General features: G+C 39.1%; 1 protein-coding gene across 1 annotated transcript in view; it reads right to left on the bottom strand.

Moving 5' to 3' along the window:
- LOC145985998 (cholecystokinin receptor type A-like) overlaps positions 1 to 19,928 on the bottom strand; it is a 493,092-nt gene extending 473,164 nt beyond the window's left edge. The window contains exon 1 of the mRNA XM_083120160.1: positions 19,599 to 19,928. Within this exon, the coding sequence (XP_082976286.1) occupies positions 19,599 to 19,844 (246 nt within the window). The 5' untranslated portion in view covers positions 19,845 to 19,928. The remainder of the gene's footprint in view (positions 1 to 19,598) is intronic.
- Positions 19,929 to 21,442: the final 1,514 nt, after the last annotated feature.

Below are 21,442 nucleotides of genomic sequence, written 5' to 3'. Positions count from 1 at the left end.
AATAATTACATTCACGTGAACTTTCGTGTGGCTTGCTTTCGCCGTTGCCTAAATATATATGATGGAAAATATGCGTATGTAGTCACGAAACTATTATCTCGAAAAAAGCGAAGGCAAACCTCACGAAGATTCACATGAATGCTCTACAAAGAATTCTAAGCACATGTAATTTTTCATAATTTTGGAATATCATAACGGTTTTTCGGAAGGAGAGAAAATTTAGAAAATGACCTCCCTGCTGCATAAAGATTAAGGATTAGTTTGAGAACTGAAACAACTAATTTGAATCACATCTGATGTCTAATTACTGTCTTTAATATAATTCCGGGCCATTATGTTCATATGCAGTTCATGGCTTCAGAGAATTGACGAGAGAATTGTTCAACAGGTGGAGCAACTGTGATCTAACGGGTTGGCAAGGATCGTCTTGAAAATTCACTGTATTATAAAAGTTTTCATATCTGACGTGAAAATGGGTTGCATTTAGGAAAAGTAACATCTGGCTTAATCTATATGGAAGGTAACTTTGCTTGTGCGCAAAAAGTAATTACCTTCAGTTCCCTTTCGGTATTTATCGTAGTTTCTATTATTATGTGGGATGACTCAAATATTTGCTTCAAGAACAACTGTCATTTAGTCATTTCGGGATTGGCCACAGTTTCCGATAAACAATCTAGTATTTCCGATGCACCTTGTGCGACTTTTTCATTATATCCTTTTAAGGGCGATGGTTAGCTGTGCTTTATAGAATTTTTTCTGTCATTAGGAGGTTATAATAATATATTCTTTTGTTATATTATTATATGGGACATTGTCTCTTCTCACAAGAGTTATATTGCCTTGTTTCTTAGCTCGATGTATCCTAAAGGCTTTTTAAGGCAGGGCTGCAAGAAATCATGTTGTTATTTGATAAACACCTCATTGCTTTCCAGCCAACGGTCAACCTCAGCGGATGAGCGAACTTGTTTTGCACTGTAGCGGTACTGTAGCTTTATAAGAAGGGCGGAAAGGAGGGAGCAAGCAAGGTAAGAGGCTTCGCCGGTCTCGTTATCTGATTCGTGAGCAACAGTGCAGTCTGTTCTGCCTCATGTTGTCATGGCAGAGGAAACAGGAAGTGGTTCCGTGAAAAGAGCCTGCAGTGTTTATTTTGCATTTCAACCCCACTTCTGCCTTCCTGCTTAGTGCCCTTGATATACAGTATGCAGGAGGGAAGCTCGGAGTGTTTGCTGGCCTCTACAAGTGCTATAAGCAGTCCGTACATAACTTTGAAAATCTATATTGAATAATAGATTGAATTAGGTTATTTTACGTCTCTTTTCTGTCAATCTGCCTAATCGTGACGATGAGGCTGAGCGATGATGAAATTGATGAAAGGGCACTCACAAAGAACACACCTGTCCACGCCAGGATTCGATTCAAACTCGGGATTCCTGACATCGTAGCACGCTGTGCTAACAACTCCGCCATGGAGGATGGTTTCATAATCTTTAAAACAAAATTGAAGAAATAGATAAATATAGGCCGTGGATTGCTATTATACTTGAGCAAAGAAGTTACATTTGAGTCGAACCCCACGCCCCTACATTACAGAACGAAAGAAACCCTTTTTCAGCTCCCTAAAAGGAACCAAAACTATAGGTTTTGTTTAGTGTTACGGCAGGCGGTCTACATACTGGCAATGGAAGTGGGGAGCAAAGAATACACAGCAGACCAGCAGACAACAGCGGTGGCGCCGAGAGTTACGACGTCGCAGGAGGAAGTGCTGAGCGCACCTCGTTCTACAGGTTGATGTGTTTCTTACCGCGCTGGATTGGCCGCTTCCCCACTCCCCTTACCAGCATGTAGGGCGCCCGCTGTCAAGACCTACAGTAAAATAAAATGCACACACAGGGTGGCCACTTTAGCACCATGATAAAATTCAAGCATAATTCCCGGTTTTCAAAACGAACTTTCCACAAATTCAAGGGTACGAGCAGATAGATGTTTTTTGTATATAATTCTTTCCTATTACCACAAATATAAAGGATCTGTGAGATTCCAATTTATGCAAAAATTGTAATTCCATTAAATTAAATTGAATGTACTATATTTAAAATATGTAATTTAAGGTGTGGAGTTTACATGTACCATTTCACATACTCAGACTCGAAATACGAAATACAAACACAAGTCACAAATGTTATGGGATATACAAATACTAATCTACGAAAAACTGCTAATTGTGTAAAACTTTCCAACTCAAATTTACCTAATCAGCTTCAAGATATCATATCTTATAATAATCTTCAGTCTTCCAGATAGACTGTTCTGCAAAGGACACTAAACAAAGTAAACGGATTGGGAAAATTATATTATATTTTCCACGTAGCTTTTTTTCCTTCCTAGATAAAAACAAATGCTAAACTGTGAAAAACATGCTGCACTGCAATAACAAATATGTAATTATAAATTCAATAGTATTTGGATTAATAAAAGATGCTTTTTCACGTCTATGCAGAAAAATTCACACAGAATTCACGTATATTTCCCGAAGCCAATAATTCACGCATAATTCCCGGTGAGTGGCTACCCTGACAGAGTTCCAATCAGAAACAGCCAGAAATCAAAGCAATGAAACAATTTATCTGAAAATTGAATGGTTTACAAACGCAATGAGGATCATCATTAAAAAACAACAACAACAAAATGCTTTCTAGCCGCTAATTATAGATAATGAAAGGAAAAATATTAACCTAAGCCCCTGCATTTGACCATATTCATTACAATGGGAATACCAAGTGCACACAAGGGAAAACTAATGTGTTTTCTACCAAAAGAACTTGTCATATAAACGAAACCTTTGACGTGCAACAAAAACAAATATTAACAAATGGAAATTATTGGAGTTCAATGAATTCTCTAAGTTCGCTCATGAACACTGTATACACTGGTTGACAATTGAGGACTAAAAGTGGTAAACGTTGTTAAGTGCCAAAAGCAAAAGTGTTGGGAAATCGCCAAAAACTGGTTTTCCACATATCTTTCCACTTACAACGTTTACGATTTTCACTCACCCTCAACGTGAAACCTCTTTTGGTACCTGAAATGATAACATTGTTTTTCAATTTCAGTACCCTCGCTTGGCACTTCCATTGTTCACCAAATCAGCCCGCACGGACGTTCACACTCGCGACGTCTTTACACACCCTTTTGAACTACTTAGAGAGCTACCAGCCACTTTTCACGTTTACCACATTATAAAGCATAGCACATTTCACGTGAAAAACGGTGTTTCAATATTTTTTTGGCACTTACATCATTTACCACTTTTAGTCTTCAATTGCTAGAGAACAAACATATTTTCAGCCATAAATTTTGAGAACGCGGTCCGTGGCTGTGTAGCGGCAGAAATATATGAGTAGAGCGCACAGGAATTGCGTCTAAGAGAAGAGAAGAGGCAACCAGGCTATGCGAGGTTCCTGATCGAAGACACACTCCAGACTGAGTCAGAAGATTGCACCCAAGCGGCACGGTCAAGCACGATAGCCGCTGCTGTGATAGCAATACTGTAGTGAAAACTGATTAGTCAGTTGGAAAATTTCACAAAGGGTTCATCTCAGTGATTATGATCGTGGAAGATATGTTGGTCGTCTTGAGGCAGGTCAAAGTGTCACAGAGGTTGCACGTGTGATGGGAGAAGCAAAAAGCATTATTTCCCGACTGAAGAAAGATGGCGCTCCCAGAGGAACAGCTGCACGTGTTTATGGTGGAGGTTGTAGTAGGAGGACAACAGCTCGACAGGATCGCTACATTGGCTAGTTGGCCAGAAGGAATAGACATGCCACACCTGCGCAAATTGCTGGTGAGTTTGCCGGGGCGTCAGGTGGTCGTGTGTCCCCCCGAACAATTTCACGGCAACTCAATAGTGCTCGGAAGCCCGTTAAGTGTGTTCCACTATTCCCCATCCATCGCCGTGCCAGAATACAGTGGTGTATGACACATTGTGACTGTGACGAAGGGAACTGGTCCAAAGTCATGTTCTCAGATGAGTCACGGTTCTGTGTATCCAGTGATTATGGTCATCATTTGGTGTGGCGCAGAGGCGTCTCCTAAACGCATGCGGTGTATGCTGCACATGTGTCAATTGTGGAAAAAAGGACAGCTTGCTCTGCGATGACATTAATGAGCATTTCTACATTCTAATTTCTTCATATAGGAGAAGTATTTCTACCACACGAGAGCGCCCAAGTAAGATTATATTACATTTCTTGGATCTGAAGTGACGCATGCGTCAATTGTGGGAAAATAATTATTACTTTCTTTCACTTCAGATCCAAGAAATGTAATATAAGCTTAGTTGAGAGCTCTCGTGTAAAAGAAATACTTCTCCTATATGAAGAAATGCTCATTAATGTCATCGCAGAGCAAGCTGTTCAAGTATTATAATGAACATTAGGAAGTAATGCCAGTGCTGAGTGTATATCAATAGGTTTCTAATTGATTCAGCTATTCAATTTTATAGAATTTTCAATATCGTATTATAGTTTTGGATGCAGCAGAAATTGGCGGTATTGATAGTTGATTCACGGATAACTTCGCAAGATTTGCTTATCAAACACCTCACTTGGTATGTTGCTGAGAATTTTTTTCTTCTATTTTTTTTTGAGATTCAAAAACAAATCATATCACATGCCAAACGGAAGAAAAAGTGAAAAATTCTTGTTTGCGGCGCGATTACAATAAAGAACAATAGATGGCGCTAATTACAGAGTATTAACTTTTGATTTAATTCTATATCTTTACAACTTCGAAATCCAATAAAGTAGTGACACTAGTGTTAGGAAAACAATTTTTTCAAACCAGGTAATAAGAATGGCTAGTTTAACAATTCACGATTTCTACAATTTCGTTTTAAAACTTTTCAGTTCTGTCCAGGGGCATTTCATTGTGATGGGTGTGGCATTCAGACAAATTTACATTCATTATTTAATTATTTTATTAGCATCTTCAAATACAGGGTGATTATAAAATCTATGATATCGTGACAAGATTAATTTCTCTTGCTGGTTATTGAAGCAATGCTAACAGCAGAAGAAAGAACCGCTGTTGTTTGTGCTCGACTGCATAATATGACGTATAAACAGGTGCGAACGGACTTGAACCGGAAATTCAGAAGACAAGGCTGGCTATCAAAAAACCTGGTCAACAAATTCAATCGAACTGGTAATGTTGTGGGGGAAGAACATCCTGGTAGGCCAGCCACAACACAACAAATTGTGTAAAGAGTACAGGACGCGAGAAGGGGTTTCGGACTGTGGTGCATCGCTGGCATCTGTGCCTAGAATGGAGCGGTGGTCACATTTAGTTATACTGTTTTTGTGTCCTAATGTGATATATGTTTCAGTACATATTGTATTTTGTGCAATAAGTCCTGTTCTTCCAGAAATGTATAGTGACTTTATAATCACCTTGTATGTAACTCTATTAATTAATGTAATTTCGTTTTCCTTGATGAAAGTTATTTAATTTCAGAATGTTTCCCCCAATCTCAATTTTCAGCAAGAGAAAATACATTTTTGTAATTGTGACGGGGACGACACTTATGAGACATGACTTCTCAGTCTTTCAGAAAACTCTGTGAAATACATGGATTTACTGAAACAATTCTATCACAAAGCAAACTTTACTCGATTGAATTGATTGAATTGTTGTTTTAAGTCTACTTTATGCACAGAAAGGCTAATATGGACTGGACCTACAGTTTAAAGTGGGATCCGAACCACTATGTGCCTCTACCGGGTACAAGGCGACGACGCTACCACTGCACCATCGGGGAGCCTTCTCGAACTTTACTCGACGCTTAGATGTTTTTAGTTTAAAAAATAAATTCTACATACTTTTCTTTATAAACATTTTTTTGCCTGTGACGGGTGTGCCACCATGCACATGTAGGATTATGGAGCTATGAAAATTATCAGAAATAGATTCTTCAAACAAAGGTTTGTTTCAGAAATGAAGTATGATGCTTCAGAGCTCAACATATAGGAACAATCAACGAGACAGTTGGATCGAAATTATAATTAATGTGGTTTTCACATAAAATCTCACTTCTAATATAAAAAAGTAATAGGTTTGAAACAATATGTTATTTAAAAAAGCCACGAAACTAATGTTTGTATTAATAATTACAAATCCTGCATAGTTTTATCTTTGATTTCATACATAATAAGTGATACTTTGAATTAAAATAAAATCCACTTTCAAATATAATGGCTCCCAGTCTGCTTTCTTCTACCTGCGGAGAACAGCGAGCGTTCCATGCGGTACGAGCTTCCCGCCTGCACTTCAAGGGCAGTAAGCATGAATTTAGTATTTTTAGAGTTAAAGGTACCGTTTGAAAGGCGTCCTACTTTTTACGGAACCTACATACTATCAACAGCCATGTTCACATTGCATATGATGTCAGATCAATCTTGTTTTCTACTATCTTTGCAAATTGCGGCATGTAATCTCCAAAAATGCTATTTTTATGTTTTATATTTTTTTTCACATGTGAATAATTTTTACATATTTCCATGTTTTCAAACATTTTCTGACATTTATGCTATCACTGCATTTTCCCTTCTTGTGATAAATACCAAACGCTTTTTGTTCGTCTGTATTCCGATCGTTTCATTTATTTATTTATTGAGAAAATTCCATATTCATCACAGGTAGCTATTTTACACTGAAATTGTCAACAATGAAAATGCAATGATAATAATAATAATAATAATAATAATTAATAAGCAAAAAATAATAAAAGTAGCAAAATAACACAAAAGTAAATAGCAAATTAACAAAAAATATGTAAAAGATGGCAATATTTGATATTATTTACAAAAAAAATATTTTATTTTAGATCTCTATAATAGACAATGCATCTGCTATTCTAACATTCTGGTCGACAGTAGAGAATGTAAACTTAACATTTCGCGGTGAAGTCCATTCCATATTTTAAATATACTCCCATTACCTCGTGATATATTGAACGCAATTACAGTGAATATAAATCTGCCTTTAGGGAAAACAGGAGATTCACATCTCAGCACTTCAAAGAAAATGTTTGTTAAAAAAAAATTGATGATAAAAAATAAACTACGTTTTGTATTTGAATTTTGCAGTGTAATTAATATCATGTGAGCGTAAAGCACATTTTGTATTTCAAACTTACATTGCAATTAATGTCATGTAAACCTAGGTTTGGTAACAGAAAATAAAACTCATTTTCTATTTAAATTTTGCGGAGGAATTAATGCCATATAAACCGAATGCATTTTATTTAGCCACGTAAACCGCTTACTTAACGAAAATTGCCTTCTTCACAATTGTTAATTCCTTATTTAATTCCATTTATGGTTAAAATAACAATTTACATATCTAACGAATTTTTATCCGTTTCCTGTACATTACCATGCTTCTGAAAAAAAGGTAAAGTGCTCCCCTGTGCTTAGCACCACGCCATGAAGGCGTATAGGGGGTGTGGGGGTAACGCCCCACACTTTCTTGATCCGGTCGTGAGTGGGGGTGATGTGATCAGCATCACGCCCCTGACCGCCTTTACCCCCCAGGATTTCCCCCAGGTACCCAATGTTATTCGACGCTGGGTGGGCGCCGGGACCGCTTCCATCGTTAGAAAAGTTCCCGGCTTCTGCTTTTATTTTAAATGTTTTTACGTTGGCTGATAACGTCCGATACCTCGGCCTGATGTTAGACCACGGGCTAAAATTCAGGGAACATGTCGAGGACCTGCAGCGCAAGGGAGGCCAGAATCTAGGAAGACTGTGCCCAATCTACCGGAACCGGAAGTTGATACTTGAGACCCAACTCAGGATATATACAACATTGACAAGGCCACCCATGTTATACACCGCTTCAACAACAATGGTAAAGCCACTCATGTTATACACCGCTTCAACAACAACAACAATTGTAAAGCCACTCGTGTCATACACTGCTTCAACAACAATGGTAAAGCCACCCTTTGATACACCGCTTCAACAACAATGGTAAAGCCCGTCATGTTATACACCGCTTCAACAACAATGATAAAGCCACTCATATTATACACCGCTTCAACAACAATTGTAAAGCCACTCATGTTATACACCGCTTCAACAACAGTGGTAAAGCCTGTCATGTTATACATCGCATCAACAACAATTATAAAGCCAGTTCGCTTCAACTTAATAAACCAAATCGAATTTTCTATGAACTGCAGTTTCTCCAGGATTCCGAGAGCGGACATAGAAGATATGTCGCCAGATGCAGAAAGATTTAGGACTAGAACCCATCGTACAGATGGTCCAAACTTTCTGGGACAGTCTCAAGTCACATACCTACTCTGAGATCAGCAACATCAGTGCCTAGGTACTTGGAGGGTCCATGGTCATCTTAAACTTCTCCATGAAGACTTCGGCTCTTTTTTTTTTTTTTTTTTTTTTGTTTGTTCTTAAGTCCACTTTGTGCACATAAAAGTTAATCGGGACTGGACCTAAAGATTAAAGTGAGATCAGAACCACTATGTGCGTCCACTGGCATGGATCCCAGAACCCTAGTTTACAAGGCGACGACATTACCACTACACCATCGGGCATTCCATCAGCCCTTATAAGAACCACCAAACCAGCTACAGTAGCAGCGACAGGCGCAGAAATTACAACTACAAAATTATAATAAGAACTCCATCAACGAATCAACAACTCTCATGAGAGCAGGACAAGGTAACTTCATCACAACGCCGGCCATACAAACCAGTGTCAGTCATTGTCTGACACTTGGTTAGTTGCTGGAAATATACAGCCTAGAAAATATATATTTTGGGAGGGAGCTAGATAGGATTAAGTTATATCTCACCCAAGGGATCTCCAGATGGGATTCCCTAATGTTCATGGCAGGAGAATAAACACTGATCGAAAACAAGTTATTGCCTCTCAATAATTTACTCTGCCATGAAGGTATCAGTTAATTCTTTTTTCAACTCAATCCTCTCACAGCAGGGCTCTCTCCGAGAAGTCATCAACGCGTTGGCTTGTCAGGATTTCTGTAGAATGTATTCTTCTCCAAATGATTAAGTTGTACACCCAACGGCAAAAGAAACAGTAGGCGAATTGTCCACCACCATTTTAATTCGGTCTGTATTACACGATGTGATGAGAATGAATTGAAATAATGACGTCAATAAGCAGAGAACAATGCTTGCTTCGAACCAACACAATCCTTAAAACAACACAGGATGTAGAATATAAATGTAATGAAAACAGCGGTGGACAATTTGCTTACCATTATCTTTGCCGTTGACTGTACATGTAAGGTAGAGCAAATTATTGTCAGACCAACAGGATGGTCATTTTCTTTTATTCACAAAGAAATGCCTGAATCAATCGGAATCATTTAAGATTCACGAGAATACATATTTCTGTAACCAAGAGATTTTATTTGTAGCTGCACCAATTTCCGAAATGCCACTTATTGACAACCACAGTTCACTTGATGCTCACATAGGCCACTCGGGACTCAACATGAAGTGTGAATCTGCAACTCAAGGCTAGCTTTCCGATGGGTCGTATCGTTGAAACGAGGATTTAATGAGCAAAAGTTTATATCAAGAAGTTGTTCGCCTTGATGTCGTCTAGGTGCTGTGAACGTTTGTCTGATTGTAAGCGACACCCTGTACGTTACAGAACCCTGTCGCTTAAAACAAACACACAGGAAAACACACCTCTTGCCAAGGCCAGTGTAATGTAAAAATTCACCCTTTACCTACAAGAACGATTGATGAGAATTGTTTTCAGTTTCGTTACAAGTTTCATGAAAGTTCTCCCATCGGATCGATTATGTCTTTTGTTTCCAATATAAACTTAACGACAGCCTTGTTCATAATATATATCACCCAGCAGCTACACCATGCATCAATGTCTCCTAAAGCACCAATTCGTTACAATCATCAAACTTCGAAAGGCCGACAACCAATTCCCTCATTCCACTCCATACATACCAATCAACTCCGAAGCGAATCATAAATCAGCAACAGTTTATGATTTATATGCTTACTTGAGATCATACATTTTTCGATTTTTCGCGCTGTCAATGTGTCACACGTGGACAGAGTCTCCATCATTACGCAGTAGTCACCGGGTTTGATCCATGGTGGGGATGCTGTGGTTATTTTTCTTGTAATTTTATGTCGCTGTTGTTCTACTTTTGGCTGATTGCGACGACGAGGATGAATGATGCCATTATACAACAGTTTATGCACGTTAATATGTTAATTGTGTCAAACATATTTGTGTTGACACAATTTGAGTTGTGTGTGTAGACTGTAAACATTTTGGTAACATCTTTTTCGTCTGCTTGACGTTTGCATAATGATAACAAACAATGTGAATCCTGTTATTCTTTAACTTCTAAACATTCCCGCAGAATGTGTCGAAATAAAGTAGTTTTAAAAAAATCGATGAAAGATGACGTGCAATACGAAAGTTTGACTTGATTTTCTTTTTTTTTCTTTTTCGTCTTATTAACAATTCATATTACGGTTATGTGATTTAAATCACTCTATATAACACTATGTGTGTGTATATTACAGACACAAATATCAACGGATACATACCAATAACATGGTGTTCTGTATAGAACAACTGCTGACGCAAGGTTTTAGTAGTTGTCGGAAAGTGTTTACTGTAGCGTCCTACAAAGCTTTATTTGCTTATTTTACTTTGCTCTTTGTCCCACTTGTGACTAAGATGTACGAGTGAAGACATGATGAAATTGATGAATGGACACTCGCAAACATCCATACCCAGGTCTAGATTCGAACCCGGGACCCTGGCGTACAAAGGTCGAATTCTGGGTAAGTTTCATGGTATTTTCATTATTTTGGGACGATTTTCTCTCCGTTTTGGCTAATCGCGACAATGATGATGAATGATTAGATGAAAGTGATGATGCACGATCACAAAGAAATATGCTTAAACCTGAGCTCTAGTCGGAAATCATCAGTGATGAGATAGACGCTATTTTGTGTTAGTTTCTTCACTGTGTTCCATACCCGCACCACATACCCTCACCACAGTCAACTGCCAAGTCTAGAATTTCTGTGCTTTTTCATTCATTTTGTTTCCCTCTGTAGTTTGCCATAAAACAGTTTGAGTTTTTGATTTAAGACTTTATGCACAGACAGGGTGATCGGGACTGCACCTATAGTTTTAAAGTGTGATCCGAACCACTATGTACTTCCACCGGATATCGAACCCTGGACCCCTTGACTACAAGGCGACAACGTTATCGCTACGCTTTCGGAAAGGCCAGTTTGTTACTAAATACTTCTTGTTTGTAGATTTCAATTGGATATTTTCCTTCTAGTTGTTCTTGCTTCAGGAATGAAGATATTGTAAACTTTGTTTTGGGCTGCTTCTATCATACGTCTCCTTTAACAGCTTTTTCACCCGCACCCCTTACAATCTTCCTAGTATCCCCCTCACATTGTACAATAGCATCTCCTCATTCATCCGCATCGTCGCGATTAACCTGTGGAGGTAGTTAATAAACTCAAAAATTCAGTGGTTTTATGTCTACATTTCTAGCTTTGTCATCTGTTTTTGCCTTTCACGTGCTTTTCTTTTTTAAGATTACTTGGTGAAATGGGAGGTTATGACACCCACCAACCCCACTTGGATACTACACTGCTAAAGTCGCAACCGTGTTAACAACATGATCAAATAGACCAGCAGGCACTTAATATTTAACGGTAATTGTACTGCAAAACAAAAAAATGGCAGGATGACTGTAGCATGTAATCCTGAAATTATTTGTTTCTTTTAATTGTTGTCTTAAGTCCACTTTATGCACAGAAAGGCTAATCAGTACTGGACCTACAGTTTAAAGTTGGATCCGAACTACTGTGGGCCTCAACCGGGACCCTTTCATTACAAGGCGACGATGTTACCACTGCGTTATCGGGGTGGTCCAATCAAACCTTTTCTGATATGTATTCCATTTTCATACTATAACTACTAAGGCTGCGTCGATACCACTTTGAAGCGATACCGATACGTGTACAAGTTTACAATAACAAAGGTTACTTACCGAGTCATATTAACTCATCAACACATTTCTTTAATAACATTCAATAACTCCCAAATTTTTCTCATGCAGCAGTATAACACGTGTTACGAAGATTTAACGTCTCACGCAGTTCTCTTGTATGTACAACATTTATTTACACCGCTGCCCTTCTCCGTACGTACATCTATCTATTAGAGATCGAATAATACATGCTCTAAGTTGCCTTTTGCCCCATCACACAGAGAAATGCACTTATCAATACTTCACTCTACGAGCGCACTATTTAGCATAGCGCTAACCCGCCACTGAAGTGTATCACACAGAGGTCCCTACACATATGGCGCTTACTCTCTGTGTGTATCGATGCATCCATAAAACTGTCTTAATCCATTGAGATCTGAGAGCCTGAGAATATGAGAACCCGTAACAAGTCGGAACCCGGTATTTATACCTCCCACAAACTACCCGCCCCCAACCACCGGGGCAAGGCCCTATTGTTACCTTTCAAACAGGGAAGCCGTTGAGGGAAAACAACCGTTGGCTTCCCTGGCTACTGGAGAAAAGGTAACCTAGGCAACAACATTTACAAATATTCAAACTTTTACACATATACTTTCCATTTTGCAGCTGTGTGCGTAAAAAACACACAGCACACTTTAAAATGCCTTGTGACATTTGGCACTTTTTTCTACCCGAACTTCTTTCTAGACCCAGAGGATGCAAGGATAGAGGTGTTTGAAATGTTGCAAGATTTTTTAAAGTGTTGCAGTTTCACCAAAAAATCGGCTGATTGCTTTTTTTCTTCAATTTCATGTAAACACTATTCATCCTTGTCGTTTGGGTTAGAAAAGCGGAGTAAAAATATGTACAGATACAGTTATTAAAATAACGTTAATCTGACCGGCTCTGTTTATGCTGGCCATCATTCTCTGTCATCTGTCTTATATATATATATATATATATATATATATAAATGGATGTATGTGTGTGTGTGTGGGTGGGTGTATATATTTGTTTGTTCCGGCATAACTCTAGGACGCCTGGAGCAATTTCAACCAAACTTGGTACACGTATAACTTGGAATCTGGAAAGAATATTTTTGGGGTAAGACACACCTGGCATCCCTAGGGGTGGGGTGGAAAGGGTGACATGTAAAAATAATCAAGAACGACAGATATTAAATTCAGCACAGAGAGACATCCGTGACTCTGTGCAATCCCGCACAACGATAATGTTTCTCGGGTTGTCTAACATTCAGGCTGTGTTGCGAATGGAACCCATAGTTTTTGTGACACTCCCAATGTGGTTCAACTTCATCACCTATCGACATGGGGTATGAGAGGGGGTGAAAAATAAAATGCCATAAATGACCTAGATTGGTGTTGAATCCATAGTTTTCGGAGTCGCTAAGCTAATTGGTAACTTTCACGATGAAATAAAATTAGTTACATATATACACTATAGTTAGAATTCATTATTTTCCTGTCTAATACAAGATTGGGATAAATGAATACCGTATCGGTTGATACAAACAGTCACAGGAGAGACTTACACAGAAGGGAAGAGTTCAAGAAGAAGTTCTTGAATCCACAATCATCCCTCACCGCATGAATGTAGATAAAACAAAACTAATTCCACAGCGACCTTTGCCAGTCTTTCCCAAGATCTCCGCAATCATCTGGCCCGGAAACGGCCCACCATGAGAGTGATGCAGGTTATAATGCCCATCTTTCTTAGGCCACGAGTTTGCGAGTAAGAATGATATATTTTTCAACGTAGCTTTTACCAGGTAGTTAGTTACATGCCTTCGAGAAGTTCGGTCGCGGCTTCCACTTTGCCCGCCCTTTGATCTTGTCAATCATCTGCTTCCCAGGAGGGTGGGTTTTTTCCCCAACATTTCTCGGGAAAACCACATGCGGAACTTCTTGTGGTCTGGCCTTCCAACGTGTCACAAGCAAGGGTGAATGAACTTTTGAAAAGGATAAATATTGCCCTTCGTCGCTGTTCTAGCGACTCAAAAACAATGGAATCGGCGGAAAAATTTCAACCGTTACTTATCTGCTAAGCCCTAATGGAGCTGTTCATTGCCAAACTTTTCCGGTGGCGGCGCCACCCCCGTTGCGTCCCTAAATAATTTCGTTCGTCATTTTGTTGCCCTAAGCTTTACATTGGAGCTCGATGGGATGACTATTCAAACGTTATTTTCATTGAAGGTAAGAATTTCTCGTGTAAATTGATAATAAAATGAGTTTAGCAATGCTTTAAGATAATGTAGCCAGTCATAAGTTTCCGAAAATAACCTTCTCCTGAACCTTAGAATTAATTTATAAAGCGCAACGGAATGGTTGCGAAAACGAGCAAAATATAGTACGTTTATGCACAAAGAACACTAAACCTGACGTCATTTGGGTCATCTCTAGCTGCTATGGGTCGATAATACAAAAATTTAGATTTTTATACTATGCTTTGCTTCTTTTCTGGTTGCGAGCATGTGTAATTCAACGGAGGGTAGGAATCGAAGAAACTCTCAAAATTATAAAGAAAAAATGAATTAAGTGCGTAAATGCATGATATATATTATTATACACTATGACTGACACCGTATCCCATAATTTAATATTAACGTATGTTTTCATTGTATTGAGGAGATATTCTCCCTTCGTATTTTCGCCTTTCTTTTTCTTGGCAACAACAATTTTAAAATTATAATACCTGTAAATAAGAGGGTCTTAGAGGTTGCGAGACATGAAACAGAAGAAAACATATTTTATGTAATAACTATTCTTGACGATAAATGTGTGTATATAAAACAAAGGACCATATTTACTAGCTACGTGGAAAAGTATTAAGTATATCACGTGAAAAAAGTCAGTTATTAAAAACAACTATAAAAATAAAAGCATATTCGCGCGGAATTATTATGCATTATTCTTGACCGGATTCTCAACAATAGATCACTTAATTGTGAAAATTGTAAGTGACGTAAAATAGTGCTGTGCAAATTTTAAGGCTTTTTTGAGTTCCGATATATTTTCTGTTGTTGACGATCGATCTTTCAAAAGTCTTACTCTTACAGCACTGATTATTCAACTATCATTTTCATACATCATTTCTGATGTTAAGATGATATTAAACTTGCAATTTAATGTAATAGCAGCACGTTCGGCATCAAATTCCCCATGTATTTAAATGGGAGAACAATCGCCGATCAAAAGCGTGGGGACGCAACACGGGTGCTGCCACCTACAATAGTTTGCTTTGACCAGGCCCATTACTATATTTTCCCTTCTCATGATAAATACCAAACGTTCTTCGTTCGTCTGTATTCCGATCGTTTTCAACTCTGTTCATTTTGGATCTTTATAATAGACAATGAAACTAACATTGTTATCAACAGTAGAGAATATAAACTCAACCTTACGCCATCGGGGAGGCACCTAATCCTGTTGGGCGTCCAATGGCATTGGCTATCTCCATGTGAGGTTCGAGAACAAGATTGTTCACAACTCCAGCTGCAATGTATAATATAGTACTCCCCATTCTTGATCGTGAGGGGAAGGATGAAATACCAGCATCAGTAACGAAAACACTATAGAGCGTCTCAACCTTAAAAGTCAGTATGAAAGTAAATGGAGTACTTCGCTCTCTCTCTCTCTAATAAATGAGTTTTGCCAATAGCTCTGTCCTTCTCTACTACCGCTGCGTTGCGAGATGTTACAAAATTTACAAAATGTAAAATTCAAAAATTTCAAGCATTGAAATCATTATCCTGTACAGTTTTTATGCTCTATTTACTGACGGCATTATATAACCTGTCATAAATTCATGTGATCTGAATTTTTCATAATTATGCAATTTAGCAAAACGCTTAATTTTTTTCTAGTAAATACTTCAAAAGCAATAAATATCACACCGTTTGAACAACTTCGCCAGTTTTTTTTTCTACGGGATCTATAATGTTTGTAGATATGATATTCTTCGCCTGAGTGAATTAATTTGCTTACGAGGAGAGTTTTATATATATATATATAAATACACATTGGATATTTTGTATAAATCATCAGACCGTAACACGAAAAAGTTGGTTAGCGAGAAACTTTTCGGTTTGTCGCTATACACATGCAGACCAAGCGAGAAAAGTGTTGACCATTGTTTGAAGTTATTTTTAGAATGCACACCGTTATTTATTCCGCAATCGTAGTTTGTTTATGCGGGCTGTCTCGCGTATCAAATTCATTGCGCGCCACCGAGGTTACAATTCAGTTGCAGGCAGGTGCCCCGGTTCGTAGGAAGTGCAGTGTGCTTTATTTTCCGTAAAAAATGTATCTTAATGTTTGTTTTTGTATTTATTTAATTCTGTTTATGTAAAGGATACAACATTGAACGAAAGAAGTAACAATAGTTGCGTCGTGTATTACACATATAATGCAAATGTAAAATGGTAAATAGTTACGTCGAAATATAAACATTTACATGCAAATCTTAAGGTAACTATCTGTTTTTTTTTTTTCCAAAATGAATCAAATACATAGATTTTGATGATTTCCTATATGATATTAAGGAAGTAAATTTGTCGCAATCATTAGCGATTAACAGCGACTCGATGCGACTCCGTTTGTTGATCTGGCAACGCCGCGCTCCATTTAACCCATACTGACTTTTAAGGTTGAGACGCTCTATAGGCGAAAAGCAGAGCCTAAAAGGTAGCCTAAGCGGCAAGGTTTTCGGAAACGCAAACCACACAAGAGTCTCCTTGGTCATGGTTTCTCCAGTGGGTAAGCTGGGAGACGTTACCCCTTTTCCAGGGGATCGATTTCAGCTCCCCAGCGGAATGCGGGCTCGGATTCGGATCCGAAAGCCAAGGAACAAATGAAGAAAGTGTTGATCCCGTATAAGCAACAAAATATCCTCCAACACGAAGCTTTCACTTTACGGAATGAAAAGGCACATCACAGCCAGCCGCCAAATCGGTAATTTATCCAGCTTTCTACTTCCTTTTGTTTCTCTCTGCAGTTTGTTGTGTCATTAAACACTTCAGATTTACAGGTTCCGTTCGACAATTACTTCAGAAATGAACACATTACAGAATTAACTGGGGTTATTTTTATCGTACGTCTCCTTTAGTATCGTTAATGCACCCTGAGTTGCATTGTTTGCAGGCTGGCGCCTGAACCCAACCCAGGATGCTCCTTTGTGAGGCTTGAGTTTTCTTCTCTATGTGTGTTTGTGATTATCCCTTCATTCATCTCATCGCTTCCTATCGTATCCCCCCCCCCTCACACACAGAGCCAAGTAGCCCTACCACATTCACATTGTACGTAACGCCCCTTAAAAAAAAGGTTTCACAGAATCAATGTTATCATCTGTTTAGCACCAAATTTACCAGTACCAGTGCAACCATTAAAAAGTTACTTCTCCCTAAGGAGAATTCTGAATAAACCCATTCTTTACCGGAGAAATGGGAAAACAACGGGCTTGATTATCGATAAATATTCTACCTGATAGATAAATTAAATGCATTCCAATCTTCGATACGTAAGAATACAACTGAGGAAGGACCTGAACAACGGAAGCGCTCAATACTGTGGAATAAACCAAGAAAATGTCAACTCATTTATGCTTGTAGTTAACGTCGTTTCAAACGGATATAGTTCTAGATGATGCGCATGATAAACTTGCCCCCTGCTCATTGCACCGAGAGGGAGTGTTAAGGAGGGAGTCCCCCACCTCTAAATATCGACCTTCTACCCCTCCTGGTACCCCAGAAATGCTCAGTGAAGAGACATTGATGGAAAAATTTCCCAACTGAAATAATCCAGCCAGGGATTCGAACCCAGGTCAGACGTTCTATACCGACTAGATCAATGTGGCTTATTGCCCTATTAGTCTAACTCATAAAATGTTCAACTCTTTTGTGAATGTGAATAGGAGGAAAGTACCAAAATCCAAGTGTAAAAATGAATTTACCACGTGACACATACATATTGGACAGATTAGAATGGAAAGCAAATAGCTACAGTATATTCAAGACGGTATAATGGGATCAATTTATGACAACAGTCATATTCGCTTCATGGTTTACCAAAACGAAGTCAAACCGATTTTATCTAGAAGAAGGTATGTTAAATGCAGCGAAATAAAGAATTCCTCTCTTATAAAACTCCACATACGCTAGTCTCTGATTTTATAAACAACCTCTTACTACGTGTGAAGTTGATCATTTCAGCCCCACCCTGTGATTCTAATAAAATCAAGAGAGATACTCTTATTACACTAAACAGTCATTACTAGTGGCCGGGACGTTATGTTATAACATTTTTTTCAATTGGCTTTGGGTCTATTATTGTGATGAGATCTTTACATATCTGATGAAAATCAGCCGAGATAGACAAACTTGACAAAGCATATTTTGACATATTTCAACAATTTCGCTTTTTCACAACATATTCAATTTGTTGTAATAAGACATATTTCTGTATAATTTCGTAATTCTCTCGCACAACGGATAGTTCATATTGTCGATGGCAGGATATGGAAATTGCGGAGGAAGAAAGGTGCCGTCTTTTCTTAGTACAGAACAAAAATACCCCCACTTTTTTTATCCCGCCGACAATTGATAGCCGTGCATGGAAGTAAAGAAGCTTCGTTCTCATTTCTTTGCCTTTTTCGCTTTTCACAAAAAATCAGTCAAAAGTAAAAATAACATTCGGTACATTACAGCCCCTACTCTACTCTATCGGGTATGGGAGAAATTCGAGAGTACTGTCGTACATATTTGTGGCTTTACTTGGAATATTTCTGCATGTTTCTGACATATTTGTAATTTTTCATGACATCTTTTCCACTGTATATGACAATTACATACATATTTTACAGTTTTATAGGACATAAATTCCAGGGCCCTAATGATTACATTTTGGCAAAGTTAACACTGAAGAGGCACTCAATTGTCAACATCTGTACACCCTGGACTGCATTGTTACAGACTAACGAGGCTCTGGCGTCTGAAATCACAGCCAGTATGATCCTCTGCTGAGCTTGTGTTGTGTCCATTTGTGTATGTGGTTGCCCATGTCACCTTACCACCAATCGTGCCCATGGCCGCGATTAGCCAAAAAGTTAAGGAAGGCGACGTAAAATAAACTCAATCGAGACAGAACCTTCAGATTAAAGTTTGATGCGAACCAGTTAACTTTGCCTCGAACGGAAATCGAAGCCAGGGACTTGACTGTAAACAGCGATTTGTATTAGAAAAGCCCGTCGTCAGCTTTTGGGAAACGTAATAGGGTGGCTGACTGAAACAAAGTTTCACGCTTGAGCAAGTTTGATAACTGAGGTCCATGCCATTATTTTAAAATCATTGTTCGCTTCGAGTGATAAGATAAGAATTGGATGAGCTAACAATACATCACTTGAACTGTTTCAGTCTTCTAAAGTCACACTTCGTGCAGAGAATACTTCTTGCAAGGATTTGAGGTTTAATCACGGAAAAGTAATGAATAAAGAAATCTTACCAAATTTAAGAGGAACACATTGGTAACTGTCCTCATCCTCTTGTTTTGGGCCAGCGTTACCAGCACAAGGGAATTCCCAACAATGGACAGGACGAAGATGATGACGTAGAGAGGAATTATGAGGTCACGTTCGAAAGCACTCGACCCGGAAGGTCTTTGACGGGCGATTCTCGATGTGAAATTCGTCGCGTTCTCGGCCGTCAGGTACACACCCGGGGGTGCGAGGGTGGTCGGCGCATACCCCATACCCCTTAAGAAAGGTTCCGGGGTGGAGAGGAGCACATCCACAATCACTTCCAAGTCATTCACTGATCCTTCGACATTGTACGTGTTCACGAGGCCACTGTCCATCATAGCCATCCCACTGAGGATGCCGAACAGTTGCGTATCGTTCATTGTTGCGTGAATCACACTAATTGTTGCACAACAATGCCCTCGGACATTGGTAAGAGACACTTAACACATGGTTGCACACACGCACTGAAGCACACGCGTAATCTTACCGTGAGCGTTCCTTTACAGAATCCCGTTAGGGAAATTGTTTATTTGGATCTTTGTCATTATTTCAGCTTCTTTGAGCAACAATGGAAGTTCCTTTTTGTGCAAAAGTTACCAGAAACGACACCCAAGTAAGGAAATTGCGTTGCGCATCGCTACTTACTCGGAGAGAAGTTTTGTGAATGAACCGCGATTCTCGATGGGAACCGACGAACGATACGTCGGGCTTCGGGAAGATTCGATTCGAACCTGCGCGTCGCTCGGTTTAAACCGACTACATTCGCGACCGAATCGCAACTGAATCCACACCGGCGCCAGGCTTTTCGTGTCGAAGGAGAATCGTGAATAGGTAGGGGAGTGGGGGGAAGGTAAACGGTGGTGGCAAGTGGCGCTAGTAGGGAGGGGAGGAGTGCTGAAAAACTTACGACATCTAGCGGGACGATATAAATAGAGAAACTATTTTTTTCATTCCTCTGGCGCAACCTGGAACAAAGGAGAACTACACGTCTGTCATTATCCCTAATCTAGAGCGTGGAACCACCCATTAATCTTCTGCTTCATATCTTGCTACTACAGAGGTTCCTACAAATTTCGAAAAATGAATCCCGCTCTTTTGTGCAATATGGATACAAATGAAATATATCTTTCGCACACAAAGTGGTTTTCTAAAAGTTTTGTTATCTGCCTCCCCGAATGCGTAATAGCAACGTCGTCGACTTGTAATCAAGGGGTCCCGGGTTCAATAAACGGTGGAGGCACACAGTGGTTCGGATCCCACTCTAAACTGAAGGTCCAGTCCATGTTAGTGGGTTTACAAGCGAACTCATAGAATTGTTACAGGTCCGGCCCCTGTGGCGGAGTGGTTAGCACATCCCGGGTTCGAATCCCGACCTTGGCATGGATGTTTCTGAGTGTCCATTCATCAATTGCATCATATCATCCCTCATTCCCATCTTCGCAAATTAGCCAAAACTGGCACCAAAAGCGAAGTAAAATAAAGCAAACCAAATCAAGAATTGTTACAGCAATGATTTATCCACACATCCGCAACACCCTACACCAAACGTTCCCCAATACCCTCTAAACTTTTTCACAAAGGCTCAATTTATGGTCGTTTTGGTTCTAAATTTACCCTTACTCATCTCAGATGGATTCCGCCATCTTGAATTGCGATAACCAATTTCACTCAAATGCAAACATGTCCACCGAGATATCTAGCCCTTGTGCATATTTAAGCACCGAAGCTAATTTCCCACTAATACGCACCCCCCAGGCTAACTTGTATTTGTATTTTCGGTATTGTACGTCTTTTTATTTGACTAATCGTGACGATGGGAAAGAGTGGT

Source organism: Lepisma saccharinum, chromosome 3, assembly GCF_977018435.1.
Source record: "Lepisma saccharinum chromosome 3, izLepSacc3.1, whole genome shotgun sequence".
Classification (NCBI taxonomy): Eukaryota; Metazoa; Arthropoda; class Insecta; order Zygentoma; family Lepismatidae; genus Lepisma; species Lepisma saccharinum.
Note: the sequence above shows the minus strand (reverse complement) of the source record. Positions and strands in the feature narration are given on the sequence as shown.